Genomic DNA, 22,581 nt, shown 5'->3' on the forward strand with positions numbered 1-22,581 from the left:
AATAGCAATCACAGGCCTGCTAGATTTTCAGTGCAATCGCTTTTCCAAGTGATACATGCTCCCTGTGATTGGTACAAGAGCGGGGTTTTCGGCACCAATAGCAGCATCTGCAGGCATAGGGGGTTACCATTGGAGGGATCATGTGAATGCCCTTTATGGTGATTGGCTTACTGCTCCCCATTGGTTGATGATTAGTGGGAACTCTGCTTCTTTGTCCCACCCAGCATCAAAGCCACTAGCGGAGGGAAACTAGTGGCTGAAATCTGATTGGCTCATGTGCTGCCTGATCACAAGCCATCAGCTGGGCTTTGAACAACGGCATGGTATATATAACTTACATTACACAGCAATGGTACCATCACCCCTACAGTGCAGAACTACTGCACAAACCTGTTTTCTTGTAATTCATTTAGCAACTATGAACTTCTTAATAAAGCTGACAATGCTTCTCTGATGTACTGACTTTAACATATCTGCGGGGAGGCTCAGGACTATAACTTGTCATGAGACAGAATACGGGTACATTCACACTATAAAGCTGGCCACTAACGGTCCAATTTCTAGCGAAAAATCGTTCGAGCGATCGGAAATTCTGATCGGATTGGTTGTAAATAATCTCCATTGGTGGACTTAATCGATTATGAACGAGTGAAAAAAATGTCGCCCGAATGAATTTTCGTCGAACGAAAATTTGGATTTTCTAGGTGGTCGTGATAGATAGGAAGCAATGATTGATTAGTTGATGGTGTAGTGAACGATTTTTCGTCCGATCAGAATTTCTGATCGCTCGAACGATTTTTCGCTAGAAATTGGACCGTTAGTGGCCAGCTTAAGACGCACCACTTTTGGGGGAGAAAAAGTGCATCTTATAGTCCGAAAAATATGGTATGTTTAATGGTATAAGTTAGTGTATTTCCTGACCATCGCATACTTAAAAACGTATGTGGAGTGCAAACCAGTTCACAAGACAGAAATTTCCGATGAGTACAAGATTTACGAGGGACAAAAACATAACAGCCGTTTGCTTTTATCTACCATGCAAGGTATTATTTCTGTGTAATGTGTACTTGCATCTGTCAGATTAATCTCTTCTCTACCTGCAACGCTTGCCATGTGACGCCAGAATGCCTGTAACTGAAATGTGGAAAGTGAGTAAATAAACATTCAGAAAAAAGCTAATTAAATAATAGTAAACATTTGTTTTACACAAAATATTGATTGCAACATAGATGTCAACTAACTTTATCAATATTGATGAAGTGTGTTCCATTCACTACTATTCTTGCCCTTCAGAACATTTATTCCTCGCTGGCTGCAACTTTTCATCAAGGTGTAATAACTGTCGGAGGAAACCTCTGTTGGGGCAGATCCAGCGATTCTCTTGCACCTTTTGTATGGCTTGTGTTAATGAGAACTGGTGTTGAATCATTAGGTAAGCAAGAACCAAAGTGGCTGACCTGCTGACACCAACAGCACAGTGCACCAGTACTCTGTCTGAGAAAAAGAACACAGTATTGTTATCACAGAAACTCCCTAGAGGGTACCTGAATTAACATAAATATGTGAAATGGCCATACCTGGTTGTACATATTAGTACGCCACCTGGTCAGTTCGGTGCAGGGCGAGCCGAATTATTGCTCTTCCTGCTGCCACTAAATCATTAGGCACTTTAAATACTAATCCCCCACCGAGTTGTAGAAACTCGGAGGGAGAAGTAATTCAGGGTCCAGCAAGCCCAGAATTATGCTTACATGGGACGCGAACTATGGCATTGCATCTATTGCTGCGCTGTCATCTAGTGCTACCCACCTCCATAAATGCACCCAGATGACCCGCATACCTGGGGCTTCTACAGTGCTCTCATAAACTCCATGACCCCTCCGTTTTGCCTTCCTCCCCTTGGACTCAGAAATATGCTCCCCAGTTAGAGCAAAAGGCACATGCTCTGTACTCTCTGCATCATGCCTTTACAATCGCGTTGCCGGGAGCATTTGTAATCATGTATCCAAAGAACACTCCTGGCCAAGGCTCCCTCACACAGCCATCAGAGAGCGTGTAGAAAGTGGTATGCAAGTTTCAAGACCAAGGGTAGGCCAGCGAAGCTGAAGGGACATGGAGTTTATCGGGGCACTGAAGGAGCACCAGCAAGGCTGTTTCTGTCTTTTTCTTTTAGCATCGCAGGCAAGAAATCCTGTGACACCAAGCACCCCCCCCCCCCCAAAAAAAAACAAAAAAAAAACACACACACACTCATGCACTGGAGAATAAAAATATGTGCTCACCCCCTTCCTTCACTCCCCCAGCCCAGATAATAAATGCAGAGTATAGCGCAGCAGAAGCTGTGCTCCCACCTCTCCATCAGAGTTCAGCACTGTTACGCATGGTGTTTGCGGTAGCGCAATGCTGCCCTTGTGTTGACTTAGATACATCCGGCACACATCAACGGACCGCAATAAGTCTGAAAGTCTCCATAGACTTTCATTGCTTTAGTGGCCCATTGTGGTAGAATAGGGTAACGCAATACAGGTTTAATCTGCAAGTGTACAAAGGCCCTCATACTGCAGGCAGTGCTTGACTGCAAAAAATAAGCATGTGCATATAAACATATAGAGGTAAGTTACTTCAAACAGACTGTCTAAACACAGTTACTTAGACTAAGGAGGCCCATCAGAAAACCGTTTATTTACATAATCATAAGAGTGAATAACTATTGTAGATCCTGTAATTGAGTTCGTTGTAGTCAACATATTTTGCTTGTTTCCTTTCGATCAGTATTACTTAACATATGATTGCATTTTTTTTTTAAATCCTAGAACAAGAGCCCTGTGGGATACACTTACTGCGTATTTAGAACCTAGGCTTTTAAGTACACTCCAAAATTACTGTAACAAAGCACAGCATACCTATTTACATTTTTTTCTTAATACATAATATGCAAATTATATGATTAATATTTAATGGGCCTGATGCAATTGTCAGACTCGCCAGCGTTAAACCCTGGTGAGTCCGATAATCAGGCGACAATAAAGTCGCCTGATCCAATTGCATTTAGCCCTAGGCAGGGTGTTAAAAAAACTCGCTTGGGCGATGATATTGCCCAGCAATTTCCTTACACCCTATCCTATTGCACTTTGCATGCCTCCGGGAAGCGATGCTTCCCGGCAGACATGAGCATTAGCTTAGACCTGCAAAAAGCAGATCTTAACATGCTAACACACGTCATCGCCACTGCATCTCGGGGTCTACTTTAATAAGGAGACCCCCAGAGCTCCCCGCCGGCCACCGCTAGACAGTGCAACCCCCCATGTAGCTGCAAAGATACTTGGAAGCAATTTCCCTTCCGCCGCTTAACACCCGTCGCAAGTTCCGCCGTGTAATTACAGTGTATGAGTCACTGTAATTACTTTCTCTTTGAATCAGCCGCCGGGGCTCCCCATTGGTTCACAGTCTGAGCCATTTTCATTGGTCCAGACTGTGAACCAATGGAGAGCCCCGGCGGCTGATTCAAAGATGGTTTGCTGGAACTCTGCTATAGAGAAAGTAATTACAGTGACTCATACACTTTAGTTACATGGCGGAACTTGTGTTAAGCAGCGGTAGGGAAATTGCTTCCAAGTATCTTTACAGCTACGTGGGGGGTTGCACAGAGTAGCGGCGGCCGGCGGGGAGCTCTGGGGGTCTTCTTATTAAAGGAGACCTCCAGATGCAGCGGCGCAAGATGGCGGTGGATGTTCGGCGGGTGTGCGCATGTGTGGGGAGCGAGGCCGTGGTTCTGATGGACAACACCACAGGGTAAAATCCCATAGCCTGTGACAAGGGAGCATCACTCAGGCTTTTGCCTGAGTAATGCTCCCTAACGATTGGCCATCGCACGAGTGAAACTGGCAATAGTATTTGCCGGTAATCCTCGTGCGATGGCAAGGTGATAAGTAGCTCGCATCTGCAAGCTACTTATCACCTTGAATAGCATCAAGGCCAATATGCGTTTAGCCAAAATACAAAGCTTGTTGGGAATGCAGCTAAAACATTGTAATTGGTGACAGAAAAGGAATGAACCATATGTATTTTACCTCCTGGAGAGCTCAGTGCTTTGTGAATAAATTCTGAAGCAGAATAGAAATATTTGCTGATGTCAAACTTCGGAGAATCATTGGCCGGAACTCCATGATATGTTATACTGGCACCATAAAAGCCATGGCTGCCCTGAGAATGCCTATTTCCATGCGCTGCATTCAGGATATGTGTGATGCCCAGTTTCCAAACCTCATATCTGTCATTGGCTATGCACCTGCAGGAGGAAAGAAAGGTGATGCATGTCAACATTCCTTCTCAAGTCAGTTATTTCTCATACATATAAACTTAATAAATATCATATTGATGAAAACAGCACATAAAACAGCACATAATGTCAAAGGTTATATTTATACTGTGTATACTTAAGCCCAACTGCTCACAAAAATGTTATCAAATCAAATCAAAGATCGCTTTATTGGCATGACCAAGATTCATGCAGGTATTGCCAAAGCAGGGGGAAAAGGGGGGGCATGGAAGGCGGTTGGGTAGGGGGACAATGGCTACGCAGTCTGTGGACATTTTTAGGTTTACAGTTCCGCTATGCTCCTCTGTCTGTGGCATACTGTGACATAGTGTGCAGCAATTGTCACTGTGGATTCCTCTTCTCCCAGTAAAATATATGTTGTTCTTTCATCTTGTAATGTGAGAAAGTCTGGGAATAGTTCCATCAATTTCTTAAAGTAAGTGTCCCTGGTTGCAGTATATTTGGTGCAGTGCAGCAGGAAGTGCCTTTCATTCTCAAGGGTCTTCTGCTCACAGTGTTGGCATAGTCTCTCCTCCCTGGGTTTGTATGTCTGTCTGTGTCTCCCGGACTCTATTTCGAGGTTGTGAGCACTCAGTCTGTAGACAATCAGGATTTTCCTCTCGAGATTTTTGGAGCTTTTCCAGGTATGGGGCCATTTTATATTCTCTCTGAAGAGACTGGTATATGGTTAGCTTTTGTGTTTAATTTCACGCATCCATTTTTCCACATAGTCCTCTTTGCTCTTGGCTGTGGTGTGTTTTATCTGGACTCTTGTTATGACCCGTGGATCGGGGGTTGGAGGGAGAATAGAGCTGACCACTACTTTCAGTGCACATGGCTTTTCTTGGTCTTCATTGTGCAACATGGCTTTGTAGTGGGGTGGGTCAGAGCTGCTGCTCTGTAGGTGGGCCCAGAAGGACAACACTGTCTTCTGTATCTCAAGCAGTAATTGAAATCTACCTAGCTCAGCTGGGCAGGCATTGTTTGAAGTACTTCGATGGACATGGAGAAGGTGTTTGCAGAACTCCAAGTGGAATATTTCTGTTGGGCTGGATTCCCATTTCGATTGGTCTAGGTAGGTGGTGGGGCCAGGGCCGGACCTAGACTTTTTGCCGCCTGAGGCAAATTTAGGAGAGAGCTGCTGCTGCCGCCGCCCCCCCCCCGTCCGTGAGTGCGAGGGGGCGGCCGCCGAGCCGGAGGGGTAGCGGGCAGGTCGGGGGTATTGGGCCTAGCGGTGGGGAGGGGGGCCGGACCCCCCCCTCCCTCACCTGGGTCCCCCGATCTGCGCTCCTCTCCAGACTGTAATTAGGAAGCTGCTGCCAGATCGTAAGAGGCACGGGCGGGGAGGACTCACCTTATCCGCGTTCCATCGTGCGCTCCACTGACGTCGCTTCCTGCATCGCCGTCCGCTTACAATACACTCGGCGGGTGCCGCCCTTAGAAGTTTGCCGCCTGAGGCAAATGTTTCACCCCGCCTCATGAGCGGGCCGGCCCTGGGTGGGGCCCAAAACTTCACTTCCATACAGTAGGATTAGGGTGATGATACTGTCAAATACTTTCAGCCAGACCTTTACTTGTGGTTTGAGGTGGTACAGTTCTTTCCTGATAGCATAGAACGTTCGGCATGCTTTGGCTTTTAGGGACTCCAAGGCTGACTTAAGGCTTCCTGATTGGTTGATTTCCACACCAAGGTAGGTATACTTATCAGTTCTGCTGATTTCACAGTCATTGAGTGTAAAGGATGGGCTCTGGGCTGACCTGTTTTTCCTCTGGAATACCATGGTTTTGGTTTTCTTTGGATTAATGGGGAGTGCCCATGTTGTGCTAAATTTCTCCAGGATTTTCAGGCTGTCTTGTAGGCCTTCTTCAGTTGCTGACAGCAATAGGAGGTCATCTGCGTACAGTAAGAACTTCACTGTTGTGTCATGTATTGCGAGTCCTGGTGCTGGTGAGGCCTCTAGGGCAGAGGCCAATTTATTGATATATATGTTGAAAAGTGTTGCAGCCCTGTCTTACCCCCCGGCCCTGGGGGAAGAAAGGTGTTCTTTTCCCATTCACTTTCACACTGCACTTATTCCCAGTGTATGAGCTCTTGATGACATCATATGTTTTCCCTCCTATTCCACTCTCTAGGAGTCTCAGGAACAAACCTGGGTGCCACACTGAGTCAAAAGCCTGTTTAAAGTCCACAAAGCAGGCAAATATTTTTATCTTCCTTCATCTGTGTACATGGTGCTTGATAAAGGCCCACACACACATCAGATTTTTTTAAACGACGGGTCGTTTGGACGTCCCGTCGTTCAGTCGTTCGGACACCAAATTGGGCGTGTGTACTGGCGAATCGCTCAAAACTAGTCTTATCAGCTGAACGACGGACTGTACACACGCCCGATTTGGCGTCCGAACGACTGAACGGCAGGACGTCCAAACGACCCATCGTTTAAAAAAATCCGACGTGTGTATGGGCCTTAAGGGTGTGCAGGTTCTAGATATGGTCTGTGGTGCGATGGTTCGGTACAAATCCTGCTTGACTTTTACTGGGAACATTGTGCTGGGTGAGAAAGGTGAGGATTCTCTTATTCAGGATGCTGTTGAACAGTTTTCCCAGTGTGCTGCTCACACAGATGCCTCTGTAGTTGGCTGGGTCATAGCGATCTCCATTTTTGTAAATCGGAGTTATGAGTTCTTCATTCCAGACTTCAGGAAAGTGACCAGAGTACAGGGCCAGATTGAATAGTTTCCATATTGCTGCATGGATTTTTGGGGAGCCAGATATGATCATTTCTGATAGGATTCCATCTGTGCCGCTAGCTTTTTTTCCTTGCATGAGTTGTATCTTCTCTTTTATTTCCTCCAATGTGAAAGGTGTATGTAGTGGGTTTTGAAAAACTTTCACCTTCTCCTCCATGTTCTTTAATTTGTTGATTATTTGTGCGTGTTGTGGGCTGAGTTTGTTTATAGGAATATCTCTGTATAGGTATTTGAAGTATTGTAGCCAGGCTTGGCCATTTTGGATGTGTTGGTTATTTTGTTTGGGTTTTTTGCCAATTTGTTTCCAGGCCTCCCAAAAGGAGTTGTCTTGCAGAGATTCTTCAAGTCGACTTTCAATGTGGTTTTGTTTTTTCTTTTTGAGAGTCACTTTATATTGGCGTTGGATGGTATCATGTGCCTCTCTCAATTCTAAGTTATATTTGGATACCTGTGTTTTTTGTTTGATATTGCACGTAAGTTGTTTCTTAATGACCTGAAATCACTGTCAAACCATTTATTTGTGTTTTTCTTTGATGCTCTCTTTTGGGTGGTCCTTCTTATTTCAGCCATTTTTGCAATGGTGTGTAATATTTGGTTGAGGTCAGGGGTCAAGTCGGGTGTGAACGCAGGTGGACGACGTCCACCTGCTTTTTTCAGAGGGTGGATGACGTCCACCCTAGTATGTGTGGAGAGGGAGCGATCATGGGCACAGCATGGAAGGGGGACATCTTCCCCCCCCCCTCACTTTGGGGCTCCCCCTTCCTCACTCCCCCACCCCTCCCCCCCCAGAGAAAAATTGCGGCTGGCAGTGGGCGGGACTTACCTCCATCTCGTTCCAAGTGCCGGGTAAGTAGTGATGTCGGGTAAATTTGAGCCGGTTCTTTCCTGTGAGTTGAGTGATCCAACTCATCACACTGAACCGAATCAGGTCAGTGGATGAGACAGGAACTGCAGCTGAACACAGTGTGCAGCTGCAGTTCCTGTCCCATCCACTGAACTGATTCGGGGACATATACTGGGGACACCAATACACCTAGCTACATATACTGGGGACACCTATTGTGAGAAAACGCGGAAGAGCCGCCGCGTGTGCTCAGAACAAGGCGGCTGATTCCGCATCTAACGCGGCGGTTTTCACGCGTAGGCCTACATCTGCTAGTATGGCTGAACGCGGAGAAACCGCCGCATGCCCTGATAGCTGTGCGGCTGGTTCCGCGTCCAGCGCGGCGGGTGGTACACAACACATGTCTGGTGTGGCTGGGACTGATAGTCCACACAGGTTCAGAAGGACGCGCGCGCGCGCTGAGAGGCAGAACTTTTATGACAGCCAGAAGGGAGTCAGCTGACCAAGCCGGTCAGCTGACGATTCAACCAGTTCCCATTGGTCCAGCACTTAGGGGAGGCGCTGGAGAGCGCTGTGCTATATATACCGGGTGCTGGTCATTCACTGGTTGTCTGTCGTTGCGATCACTACGTGAAAGCACTCAGACCTTTCTGTCAGAATCTGTGTTACCATTCTGTTATACTTCAGACTAGTTCCAGGGTGTTGATGATCACGGACCTCACACCCAAGATTAGGGACTTGTGTTACCATTCTGTTATACTTCAGACTAGTTCCAGGGTGTTGATGATCACGGACCTCACACCCAAGATTAGGGACTTGTGTTACCATTCTGTTATATGTCAGACTAGTTCCAGGGTGTTGATGATCACGGAGCTCACACCCAAGACTAGGCATTGTTTATTATCTGTTATGACTTTCTGCTTTCCTGACCACTCTTCTGTTCACTGATTCGGTACCTCGCATATCTGATACTCTGTTGCCAGACCCTGCTAGCCTTGGATACCGAATCAGCCTTCTGTCTATGTACTTTATCTGACCGTGTGTTGCCGACCTGGCCTGGCCGACCTCGAGAGCTATCTCTCTCATTAAGAGATAGTCTCCAGATCAGACAGTGACATCCACCATCGGGTGTCACTCACCTTCTGGCCCTTCATACCTCGAGCCTGACTCCACCCCTTGGAGAGTCTCAGGCTGCTGGAAGGCTTCTGTGTCCTCAAGTGCAGTATTGCTACACTGCCTTGGATCACCTGCTCAGCAGGTGCATTACTCAAAGTATTACTGTTACACTAAACACTCATATCACTCAGGTGTCCAGAGGTTAGTAATATATCTGATTATCGGTGATACTGCAGATCATCAATAATCGGATATATATCTGTATTTTTGGTGATACTGAAGATCACCAATAATCAGACCCTCTCTGCGTTACACAGATCGTTACACCTATACACCTAGCTACATATACTGGGGACACCTATACACCTGGCCACATTTTCTGGGGACATCTATACACCTGGCCACCTATTCTGGGGAGATTATACACCTGGCTACCTATTATAGGGACAACTATAGTCATGGCTACTTATACTGGGGACACCTATAGACCTGGCTACCTATGTTGGGGGTACCTATTTTGGGGGAACTGCTGTCAGATTATCTGTATTTTTGAGGAACCACTGTTAAAGGGGAACTTCAGCCTAAACAAACATACTGTCATTAGTTATGTTAATTAGAATAGATAGGTAATATAATATCTTACCCACCCTGTTTTAAAAGAACAGGCAAATGTTTGTGATTCATGGGGGCTGCCATCTTTGTCATGGGGGCAGCCATCTTTTTGGTTGAAAGGAGGTGACAAGGAGCAGGAGACACAGTTCCAACTGTCCTGTGTCCTGATAACCCCTCCCAGCTGCACACGCTAGGCTTCAAATGTCAAATTTAAAATGTAAAAAAAAATAATTTGCACCAAAACAGCAGAACAAGAGCAACAACATCAGAAATCCCATCATGCTTTGCACAGCATCAGGGGAAAAAAGCCCGGGCAGTTTTCTTCTGTGCAGCTAAAAATGAGGCTTGGATAAGAGAAACAAAGTTCTGATGCTGTGAAACTGTTAAAGAAACACCAAGCCTTTTCAGTGCTGCGGAGTCAATTTTTAGTCCGGAGGTTCACTTTAACATATTAAGTGTATTTTGGGGAACAGCTGCCAGAAAATCTAACAGAAAAATCTAACAGAAGAATCTAACAGAAAATTGTATGGTGTATTCCCAGCATAAGGTAGTAGTGTGGTAGACTATGCCATCAGTGACATGGATCCTGCAACCATTCGTGCCTTCATAGTTACCCCACAATCACATCTGTCAGATCACAACCAAATCCTACTACATGAAGGGTGGTAAGATTGGTCTGTGATCTTTCATTTTCAAAAGACTATGGTCTGATGTGTGTATGTGGCCTTAGTCTTATGCGGCCTCCTTAAAGGGGAACTGAAGAGAGAGGTATATGGAGGCTGTCATGTTTATTTCCTTTTAATCAATACCAGTTGCCTGGCAGCCCTGCTGGTCTATTTCTCTGCAGTAGTATCTGATTAAAACCAGAAACAAGCATGCAGCTAGTCTTGTCAGATCAGACTTATAAGTCTGAACCACTGAAACACCTGATCTGCTGCATGCTTGTTCAGGGGCTATGGCTAATAGTATTAGAGGCAGAGGATCAGCAGGGCTGCCAGGCAACTGGTATTGTCTAAAAGGAAATAAACATGACAGCCTCCATATACCTCTCTCTTCAGTTCCCCTTTAAACAGCCTGGAGATAAGGAAGGCTGCTATTCAGCCAACAATAAAGTAAGAGAGCTTTTTAACTTCAGTATTGATATTTGGCTTCCTTCCACACTGTTTAACACAGGGGAACATAGATTAAAATTTGTTGTTTTTGCCTGAGAGTTACTCTTTAAGGCCCGTTCACATTAGCGGTCGCCGTCCGGAATCGCCGTGCCGGAGCCGGACCGCATGCGGAATGGACGCACGGCATAGCAATGAAAGTCTATGCGTCCGTTCACATGCGTCCGTTTCGTCCGGACCAGAGCCGGACCGGATCCGGACTCCGGCATAAGATCCAACATGCGCTATTTTTTGGTCCGGCTCCTCCGGCAGACGTATCCGGAGCGGAGCCTGACTGTTGCATCCGGCCAATACAAACTAATGAGAAACGGAGAGCGCACAACACACTGGCTATAAAAACCGGACGTTCTACCCCACTTCCTATGCTTTTTCTATGGTATAGTGGCCATTTTGGATGGGGACCACATGGGCCCAGCGTTCACAGAGTGGAGCAGCAGCGATTTCATGCTGGAGCTCTTTGGCAGCAACATGTCTGATGATATGTCTGATAACGAGGAGGTGAGGCACTACACAGCAGAAGACCTCATCCTACAGGTGCAGCAGATACCAGCCCTGTGGGACAAGGGGGATGCGGACCACAGCAACGTAAAGAAATGCAGAGACCTGTGGAAAAAAATTGCCAAGCTGTACGTGGAGGGCTTTGAAAACATGAGCCGCAAACAGCAAGCCACAGAGGGTATGTTGACTAGAAGTGTTTGGGGGGGCTTGTGGTTTTGTTTGCTTGTGATGTATTCCACTTTTGCTATTGATTTGTGTCACCCATGTGTTGCCCATCCACCCGTGGCCCACCCACCTGTTCCCCACCCACCTGTACCCCACCTGTGATGTATCCCACCCACCTGTGATGTATCCCACCCACCTGTACCCCACCTGTGATGTATCCCACCCACCTGTACCCCACCTGTGATGTATCCCACCCACCTGTGATGTATCCCACCCACCTGTACCCCACCTGTGATGTATCCCACCCACCTGTGATGTATCCCACCCCCCTGTGATGTATCCCACCCACCTGTACCCCACCTGTGATGTATCCCACCCACCTGTGATGTATCCCACCCACCTGTACCCCACCTGTGATGTATCCCACCCACCTGTACCCCACCTGTGATGTATCCCACCCACCTGTGATGTATCCCACCCACCTGTACCCCACCTGTGATGTATCCCACCCACCTGTGATGTATCCCACCCACCTGTGATGTATCCCACCCACCTGTACCCCACCTGTGATGTATCCCACCCACCTGTGATGTATCCCACCCACCTGTGATGTATCCCACCCACCTGTACCCCACCTGTGATGTACCCCACCTGTGATGTATCCCACCCACCTGTACCCCACCTGTGATGTATGCCACCCACCTGTGATGTATCCCACCCACCTGTACCCCACCTGTGATGTATCCCACCCACCGGTGATGTATCCCACCCACCTGTGATGTATCCCACCCACCTGTACCCCCTCTGTGATGTATCCCACCCACCTGTGATGTATCCCACCCACCTGTGATGTATCCCACCCACCTGTACCCCACCTGTGATGTATCCCACCCACCTGTGATGTACCCCACCTGTGCACATAAAACATACACAATGACCAATTATTAAACAATAATTTATTTTAAAAAATTAACACATTTTAAATCACTTAAAAACTTTAAACTACAAAATATACACATTTCAACAAAACATATTAAAAACCAAATATTCACCCTCGTCCTGGTGGTGTGTTAAAATAAAGTCTCAGTCGGTCCCTGTTCCGCAGTGACACTACCCTTGGCCTGGTTGCATACCTCCTCAGGGGCATTAGTGGAAGCACATTCGGGGGTTCCGGAGTCTCTCTTTCCTCCTGCCGCACAAAGTTGTGGAGGATGCATGCTGCCTTCACCACGACAACTGCGTTGGCCAGTTTCAGCAGCATGGGCGTGTGGAACACCCTCCACTTTGACACCAGGATCCCAAATGTGCACTTCACCATTCTCCTTGCACGGCTCAACCGAGCATTGAAGTGTAGCTGGCTGGCATCAAGTCCCCTGTCTGGGTACGGCCGCATTACATGGTCGGACAGGGCGAAGGCCTCGTCCCCCACAAACACATAGGGGTAGGCCGGTGCCCTTGTCCCAGGCCAGGGTCTGTCACGGGGGAGACGCAGTCTGCCTTCCTCCATCAGCCGGCAAAGGGTCGTACGCTGGAAGATTCCAGAGTCATTGGAACTACCGTACGACCCCACATCCATGTACATAAACTTGTAGTCCGCATCTGCCACTGCCATTAGAACAATGCTAAAGTATTTTTTATAGTTGAAATAATGGCTGCCACTCCCCACGGGTTTCTGAATCCGGATGTGTTTCCCATCCAGTGCGCCAACACAATTAGGAAACTTGCACTCGGTCCAGAAGCCCTGGGCGATCTCCTCCCATTTCTTGGTGTCTGGCACTGGCATGTATCTGGCCCTCAGTCGCGTCCAAATGATCCTCGAAGTCCTCACGACGAAGCCTCCCACCGTGCTCTTGTCACATGTAGCGATGTATAGGTTTGTCCAGTTGCCATGTACCTACAAGAGAAATAATCAAAATCAATTTTTCATGTCGTTACAGGAGAAAGGTTCAAGACAAGGTGGCGCAATATGCGGGATGCCTACGTAAAATTTCTACGCAGGAAAGCAATTGCCGAAAGAAGTGACAGTGGCGGCGGAAAGCGCCCAAAGGACTACCAATTCGCCAAGCAATTAACTTTCCTAAATGCAAGCGTGGAACCTAGACAGTAAGTACCACTACTGTGGGCCGGAACTGAGAACTCATTGTACCAGATAACTACCATGACTTCGGCCATGTATTGCTAAAACTGGCCTCAATTCCCATGGCTTTAGCAAACTTTTCTCAAATGCTTTATCAAACGTTTGCAACCTTTAAAACGGTTGATAAAGTGTTTGATAAGTGTTTGCTAGCTCTGTGTTTTGACGCCACATGCTGTTTGGCAAGCCAATAAATATTGTTTTTATCTACAGGACTGAAGACAATTTGGAGCAAGAGGAACCGACCGAGGAGGCACGCTTCAGCAGTGAGGAGAGCTTGGTGGATGATGAGGTCACCGATGTGACATATTACCCCGAGGAGAGGAGTAGGAGGAGGGAGTCCTTCCCTGTCGAAGCTCTCGACATTGAGGTTGACTTGGGCGAAGAGAGCTGTGATTTGGAGGTTGCAGGACCGAGTGTGGCAGAAGCTGCACCTCCACAATCGACCGGTATGGAAGCTCCAGGGGACCAAGAGCAAAGAGAGGAGCACAGAGAGACTGCAGCACAACCAGCGCGCAGGGCAACCCCTACGCAAGCCAGAGGACGGGAAGATGCTACCACCCCACCACTGAGGCGTCGAAGTGCCCTCCCCCCAACAAGAAGAGAGACAGAGTCCGAGATGTCCGGGGCTGTCTCCGGACTTCTCGGGATTCTGTAGAGCCACCAAACGCTCATAACCCGGCAGTTGCAAGATGGGGACAGGGGCCATATCATGGAGCAGTACAAGGCCCACATCAGTTCACTGCAATGTGAGCTCGAAGCTGTACATGGGCACTACAGGGACGAGCTTAAAATGATGCATGAGATGCACAGAGGAGAAATCGACCAACTGCGTGCGCAGCATTATCAGTCGGTGGGCCAGCTGCAGAACATGATGCAGCAAATGCATCAACAAAGTAAGGAACTGAAATTGCAGGCACACCCGTGTTTTCACACTGTGATGTCTCTACTACCGTATTTGGAAAAGGTGCCTTCCAAAACATGATGGCGTGCCATTCAACTTTGCTGGAGGCGATCAAACAACACATGGACACGCCATTGCTACAACCACCAACTTTTAGACCCCCACAACCTACAGTGGTGCCCCCCTGGCAATCTTCATCACAGATGTACACTGGCTACAGAGGCAGTCAATACGGACCGCCGCTGTCAGGGTCCAGCTCATCCACGACCAGCACCCAAGAAAGTCCGGATTTCCAGGCAGCAACTCCCACCTTCTCTAGTAGTGGTGTCGATACAATTTGAAAAAAACAGTCATATTGTTCCTGGACATGCTCCTCTGAATCCCTCCGAACCTCGGAGGAAGGATACCATCCCAGGGCTTTTTAGCCCAACCTTTTCCCTGCCCCATCTCCTTAAACCAAGGTTCAGAGGTGTTCAGATGACCATGTCAGGGTACTTTTGTTTTTGCTGGACTTGAACTTTAGGGCCTGGTGTCCCCGAAAGACACTACCTGGGTCACAACCTTGTGCCTGTTGCACTGCACCTGTAGTCCTGCACCTGTGCCTTTGGTTCCTCTTGCTCCTTACTTTGTTGTTGTTCCTAACCACTTGCACATGACCCTTGGAACCATGGATGAAGGACACCTTGACTGGTCGGTGAGAGGCCTAGCCTTTTCACTGACCTGTGTCCTTGATCCATGGCTCAGAGGGTCATGTGCCAGTGGTTAGGTTTTGGAAGCACTAATTTAGGGCCTGGTGTCCCCGAAAGACACTACCTGGGTCACGACCTTGTGCCTGTTGCACTAGACCTGTAGTCCTGCACCTCTGCCGTCGGTTCCTCTTGCTCGTCACTTTGTTGTTGTTCCTAACCACTTACACAAGACCCTTGGAACCATGGATGAAGGACACCTTGACTGGTCGGTGAGAGGCCTAGCCTTTTCACTGACCTGTGTCCTTGATCCATGGCTCAGAGGGTCATGTGCCAGCGGTTAGGTTTTTAAAGCACTTTAATTTTAGGGACTGGTGTCCCCAAAAGACACTTGGGCAGCTATGCCCTGCAACTCTTCCCGCACAAAGTTGGTGGTTGGTGTTCCTCAACACTGACCGGGCTATACCATAGAAATGTTATTTAAGTTTTGTCTTCCATGTTGGTAGAATATTTTCATGTTGAAAAGGTTAATAATTGTTTTTTAAAATAAAAAAAAAATTTGTTTTTACATACCTCAGTGTGATGAGTAGTTGTTCTTGTGGTGTGACTGCTCTCCTGAACGTGGTATCCTTCTTCCTTAGGTCATCCTTCACCATCTCCAAGAGGGTATCAAACCTGTCAGGAGATGGAAAGGAAGAAGCTGTAAAGTATGTTGTGGGACAAGGTGTTGGGTGGAGGATGGGGAGGTGTGTTTACAGAGGTTTGGGAGTGTTGTGGAGGGTGGGGATGTAGTGTATAGCTAGGTATACAGGGGTGTGGGGGTCAGGGTGGTGTGTTTAGCTAGGTATACAGGGATGAGGTGTTGTGGGGGTGAGGGTGGGGTGTTTAGGGATGGTGGGGGTTGGTGTATTTAGGCCTAGATACTTACAGGGGAATAGACACCTGAGTGTAGCTGTAGAACTTCTGTGGGTGTCGTCTGAGGTCTCGGTAGAGGGCCTGGAACTCTCCCTTCCTCTGCCTCCTGGCTAGTAAAGGGTGCACCCACCATCTCCTGCGAGGAGCACGCCTTCTCCCCACATAGTAGTAGGTGAACAACAGGAAGGAGAGAATTCCCAGGTAATACGAGTAAAAAATGACTGGATCCATGGTCCCAACTGCAGTCTCTGTATCCACGGATGGTCTCCACACATCCACCTGTCTCCAACAATGACCCCAGAGCTTCTGCTGACCTCCCAGACCCCAGGTATTTATACAGGTTGTTATCTCTTTAAGAAACCGGATCCGGACCGCAACCGTGTTCATACCGCACGGAAAACGGATGCAAACGGACCGGATCCGGATACGAACCGTACGGATCAGGTCCGGTCCGGATCCGGTGCGGTCCGGACATCCGTTCCGGTTTTTACAAAACCGCAAGTGTGAACGGGGCCTAAGGGCTGGTGCACACCAAAAACCGCAAGCAGATCCGCAAAACGCTAGCGTTTTTTGAACCGCTTAGTGTCATTTTGATGGCGCGTTTTTGGGGCGTTTTGCGTTTTTCCTGTAAAGAGGTAGAAAGACCTTAAACAAAGGGTTAAAGTGCAATATATTGATGACACATGTGAAGCACATTGAGCAATTGAAATCAAAAACCCAATATAAAAAGGGTGGGGTCCTTAACAACATTGTGGGTTAGTTCAGGAGAGGTGACACTGTGGTTTGGAGAGAAGAGTGACTTGTTTTTGAAAATGTTTCCTGATGTGCTGTTATTGCTCTGTGTAGCAGCATATATGAGACGTAGGCCAAGGACAAGGAGATACTAGATGCATCCCATGCTACAAGAGCGGCGCCGGAAGGGTCAATTTAGGACTCTATATAGAGATTTGAGGCAACATCCAGACAAGTTTTTTGGCTACACCCGCATGTCTGTGTCCAGGTAAGAATACTTGTCACTTATCTTTATCATGGGGCTAAGTATTTTGGGGAGGAATGAATTTGGATGCACTTTTTGGCCCTTAGTTAACTGTGTTTGACTCACTGGCGAACTCAGGGGGCTATTCCGGGTGTCTGGAACCTCCCCCCTGCACTGAGCTGTGTATTCAGCCAGGGAAGCCCACATAATATAAACAGCCTCATTCTCCCTCCCTTCTTACTTCTGGTGCCTCCCTCCAGCTAATAGAATGAGAGAGGCAGCCGAGCTTCCCTCACAACCCTCACAAGAAGATGCAGCCTGCAGTGAGAGAATGTTGATTATGGAGTCCTGGACTCTCCACAGCACAGAAGTGTCAGACATGATGAAATTAGAGTGCAGGCAAGCTGGTAAATATGCACAGCATGATGCAGAGCTTGCCTGGACTCAGGGTCTGTGGGCAAACATCTGTCTGGTCTCTCCCCATTGTTATAATGACTGCATGTGTGGATAAGGTGTGGATAACAAGCTGAAAAGTTTTTGACAGTCCCTAGACTCCAGGAGGGCTTCTTTCTGACTTGTGTGAGAGACTGACAGGGACAGGAGTCCGATTACAGGCAAGTAGCCTGTGTGATGTGGGGCTTCAATACAGATAAGTTCTCTGCTCCATCTCAGGCTATTCTCAATTTCTCCACTCCTCTCTCTGGGCTAGTGCACGCCAAAATGACAATAGCAATCGCTAGCAATTTGTGAGTGTGATTTTGTGAAGTGATTTTCAGAGCGATTTTTGAATGAATTGCTCAAAAACATGCTACATGCAGTATACCTGCGATTTTGAAAAAATCACAACGCTGCTGTGGGAACACCCACATAGGGTAACATTAGCCAAGCGCTTTTCAAATCACTGTTGATTTGAAAAACGCTCAGAAGCACTCTTGGTGTGCACCAGCCTCCTTCATTCACCTTTGTTTCCCTCTTCCCCTAGAGCTGGCTGTGTGTTCTTGTCTTACAGGAAAGCTAAATAAAAGTGCAATCCTGGTGAGGCAAAATATTATTATTTAGTATTTATATAGCGCCGCCATCTTCCGCAGATGCATATATCCCTGCATCATATGGGTATCGCTTGCGCTATGTGAAACTATGTAGCATATTCCACTGAATTGTCCAAACTCTATCTCCTGTTCCTCTCTTGGGGAGTTGTTCCAGCGCTGTACCCCGTTCACATTTGCTGCTACCAGAAGCCCTCAGAAACACTCGTGTCCTTGAGTACTTCCAAAGATAGGCAGCTCCGTAATACGCCAGCGCACTTTTGTGCATGGGCAGTATGGAGCGACCTGTATTCGGAAGCACTCGGGACATACGTGCTTCTGGACCTTTCAGGAACCCCCCCCCTTAAAAATCCTGCGTTTGCCCCTGTGACTGAAAACAGAAATACAACACTTTAATCAATCAGGTGTATACATGAGCTAACCAAATAACTGTGATACTTGATCCTGGTGTGTTATGTATTCAATGCATAAGGCCTCCATCTCATTTTCCGATTGAAGTAATTACTATAGTATATATCCATAGTTTACCCATAACATTTGGAGCATATTATGACCTTACATACTCCTGGTGCATACTTCATTAAAGTGATTCTGTAACAAAAATTACAACGTTTTTTCTACCATCCTACAAGTTCCTAAACCTATTCTAATGTGTTCTGGCTCACTGCAGCACTTTGTACTATTACAGTCTCTGTAATAAATCAATGTATCTTTCCCCTGTCAGACTTGTCGGCCTGTGTCTGGAAGGCTGCCAAGTTCTTCAGTGCTGGTCTGTTCCTCTATGCACACTCTAGTGTGTGTTTTATTTACATAAGCCAGCAGCTTCTCTGCTATCTTATCAGTAATAGAAGAGAGCTGGATAAAAATCCTCCTCTGTGAAAGTAGCTGGCTGACACATACTGAGGGATTACAAACACCGGCACAGACAGAGCTGTCTGCAGGAACCCTGTAATGTTCAGTGCATGAGAGAAGAAGGGGACAGAAGGTAAACACACAAATGATCTTTTGAGATTCAAAAGGAAAGCTGTATACAGCCTGCTTATGTATGGATGTATTTTCTATGTGTGGACATATTGTACATCAATCTACTTCCTGTTTTGGTGGCCATTTTGTTTGTTTATAAACAAACTTTTTAAAACTGTTTTTGACTACTTTTAATGCGGCGGGGAGCAGCGAAATTGTGACAGAGGGTAATAGGAGATGTCCCCTAACACACTGGTATGTTTACTTTTGTGCGATTTTAACAATACAGATTCTCTTTAAGTATATGACTGTCAGGCAACAATCAGCATATGGGACACAGTAATGAAGCAATGTTTGAACAAAATCTTTAGCTTTAATGTTTTGTTCTTCTGGGCAAATAAGATTTTGGACATGTGTTGTCCATACTTTGCTTTCAGCAACAAAAGTAATATGTCACAAATGAAAAATGTTTCTTTAACAAACAACAGTCGATCTGAACATAAGCATGCTATCTTTTCCAGTTTTGATGTCCTTTTATCCAAACTGAAGGATGCCCTTCAACGACAAGACACAAACTTTCGCCTAGCAATCACACCAACTGAGCGACTCCTCATAACATTGAGGTAATGTAAAATAAGGTCCAAATCTGACCATTTAACAATAAAAAAAAAAAAAAAAACTAGTCATGTTGTGATAGCAAATCACACATACTACCAGGGCCCTGATTGTAAGCATGTATACCTGATTCAGCATTTGTATGAGCCTGGCTGTGCGATGTTAAATCAGTGTACACTGAAGAGTCACTGTGCATAGATGATGTTTGAAATCGCATACCTTGATCAGGGCGCTGAGGTGGAGGCATAGAGTAATGAGGCTGTTGACCATATGGCATGTTTTGCATATGCATTGGTGGGTAATGCGGTGGCTCATAACTACGTTGCATATGGTAAGAGAGTTGTGGGTGTGCATTATATTGGTGACTAGAAGCAGGCAGGTGTGGTTGCTGCAAGTAGTTGTGCACATTGTCATCTGCACGGCTCTCAGGTACTAAGAATCTCCCCAGGGTCTCAGAGATGGCATGTCTGGCTGCCCATTGCTTATCAGGAGGCACTTTTTGTAATAATGGCACCAAACTTAAAAGATACTGTGTGCATGGCTCTTTAAGTTGTTTCATTTCATCCTCTCGCTTCTCCATATGATCAACAGCCTTTTCTATAGAACTAATCAGCTTCTGGTCGTATTCAGCCCTGCTCATACCTCTTCCTATTCTCCTGCCTTGTGTAGCTAGCCTCACACCTCTACTACACCTGAGAGTTGTGCGTGTCCGACTACTCGCTGGGCTGTGTGGTGTGTGATCTGGTGTAATAGAGTCACTGTCTTCCACTGTAGCGGTGTCAACATCCTGTGTAGTGATTTCTTCCACTTCAACATCACTGTTGCTGTTCGGTGGCACCTCTACATCGTCCTCCTCAGGATCAGGTGGTAGGCTATCTTCAGTTCTTTGGTAAGGGAAAAGCACAACATTAGTTCATGGAATAGTGACCATGGATGTCACAGCAAATATATTCGCACAATGCGATGCATTCTTTCATTGCAAAACAATAGCAGTAGCCTGTCTATTTTTCCCATAATTTGTGTACATAGCTTTTAGGCACAGCCCCTGATCAAGCATAGAGCAAAACTGGCCTGAGTAAACTAGCAATGATTTATGTAGATGTGTGTTACAGATGTGTGATGCAGACACTACTGCAGCCAAACATATAAACAGCACTGTCAGGCAACTGTTATGTTGGGTAAGGAACAGTCCAGATTCCTGTCATGTAATAATCACTTTAAACAGGACCTATGCCATCCTTACATTAAGCTACGTCCCCCAATATATTTGGTAGAGTGATGGCAGATGATGCGTTAAACACTACTTAATTGCATTCTGGGGCTACTCCTTCCTTCACTGTTCTATTGGCGAAGTTGACAAACATTGCAATAGGTTAACATTTACGCCATACTTACTCAGGCTGTTCATGATGTTTTCGTAGAAATTCTAATATGCCACAATATTTGTATTTTGTTCGCTGCGAACTTCCAGACCCACTTTTTGATTCATGGTATTGCTTTTCTATCTCCTTTTTGTAACTGTCTCTGACCGACTTCCATCTTGTCTGCAGGAGGCCAACTAGGAATAAAAATAAACATACATGTTATTTCTTTTCTTTTGCAGATTTCTGGCAACAGGGCATTCATATGCAGCACTTCATTACCAATTCCTCATGGGAAGAAGTACAATCCGATACTTAGTTTTGGACACCTGCAAATTGATCTGGAAAGTACTGCAACCGGAATTTATGCCAACTCCTGACGTACCTATGTGGGAGGCTAACATGCAGCTTTTTTGGGAAAAACATGATTTCCCTAACTGCCTTGGAGCAGTGGATGGGAAACATGTCAGACTGGTTATGCCTGCATTCACTGGCAGTCTGTATTACAATTATAAGAAATTCTTTTCACTTGTGCTCATGGCTGTGGTGGATCCTAATTTGAAATTTATCTATGTGGATGTTGGCGCTTACGGAAGTTCCCATGATTCCTCAGTCTTCCAGCACAGTCGATTTGGCTTGAAGCTTCGCACAGGCCAGATGACTTTACCACCACCACGCCCCTGGCCTGACACTCTAGAACCACCTTACCCCTCTGTGTTTGTGGCTGATGAGGCTTTTGCACTGTCTCAACATGTTATGAGACCGTATGCACAGAGAGATATGACTCATAAAGAACTAGTCTTTAATAACCGCCTGACCAAAGCCAGACAAGTAGTAGAATGTGCTTTTGGAATTCTTGCAAACAAATGGCGCATTTATCACACTGCAATAAAAATGCAACCAAAGTATGCTATAACAGTTGTGAAGGCAACATGTATTTTGCATAATTATGTGAGAACACTAGATAGCATGACCATAGAGGAGGAAGAGGGGGATATTTCAAACAGTGCTCTTGTAACGTTACCACCAGCTACTTTACGTGGTCCCATTTCTGCCATTCAAAACAGAGACAAATTAGCTGATCAGTGGTGCTCACCGCCAGGTCGTGATCACGCTTACGCGTGGATTCACGACCATTTTGACGCATTCCGCCTCGGACACGCTAAGCCGTGAATAGATTTTCAACCACGAAAATCTGCTTCGGCTTCGCGTGAATGCGGACAGAAATCCGCATTCACGCTCGTGAAACCTGGCGCTGAAGTCGCGGTTAGCGGAAATGCGTCAAACTATGCGGAAGTGACACATTGCAGGCCAATCAGAGGGCCCCAGCCAGGCCCTAGCAACCAATCACAGGAGGGGAGCTATGCCCTCTCCTCCTGAATATAAAGCGGCGGCCATGATGGAAAAGCTCTGTCCTTGCTAGACTGTGGTGCTGAGAGGATTATCTCCAGGCCATTGTTGTTTGAGCAAGTGCATTTATTGTGTTAAAAACAAAGCGTTTTTTTTTG

The 22,581-nt window shown here is 46.6% G+C and overlaps 1 protein-coding gene across 1 annotated transcript in view; it reads right to left on the minus strand.

Moving 5' to 3' along the window:
- Window positions 1–1,063: 1,063 nt before the first annotated feature.
- LOC137536762 (dual specificity protein phosphatase 13A-like) overlaps window positions 1,064–22,581 on the minus strand; it is a 49,700-nt gene continuing 28,182 nt past the window's right edge. The window contains exons 3-5 of the mRNA XM_068258970.1: window positions 4,071–4,288; window positions 1,242–1,494; window positions 1,064–1,134 (exon numbers count right to left, since the gene is read on the minus strand). Of these exons, the coding sequence (XP_068115071.1) occupies window positions 1,277–1,494; window positions 4,071–4,288 (436 nt within the window). The 3' untranslated portion in view covers window positions 1,064–1,134; window positions 1,242–1,276. The remainder of the gene's footprint in view (window positions 1,135–1,241; window positions 1,495–4,070; window positions 4,289–22,581) is intronic.

The sequence above is a fragment of the Hyperolius riggenbachi genome, chromosome 10, assembly GCF_040937935.1.
Source record: "Hyperolius riggenbachi isolate aHypRig1 chromosome 10, aHypRig1.pri, whole genome shotgun sequence".
NCBI lineage: Eukaryota > Metazoa > Chordata > Amphibia > Anura > Hyperoliidae > Hyperolius > Hyperolius riggenbachi.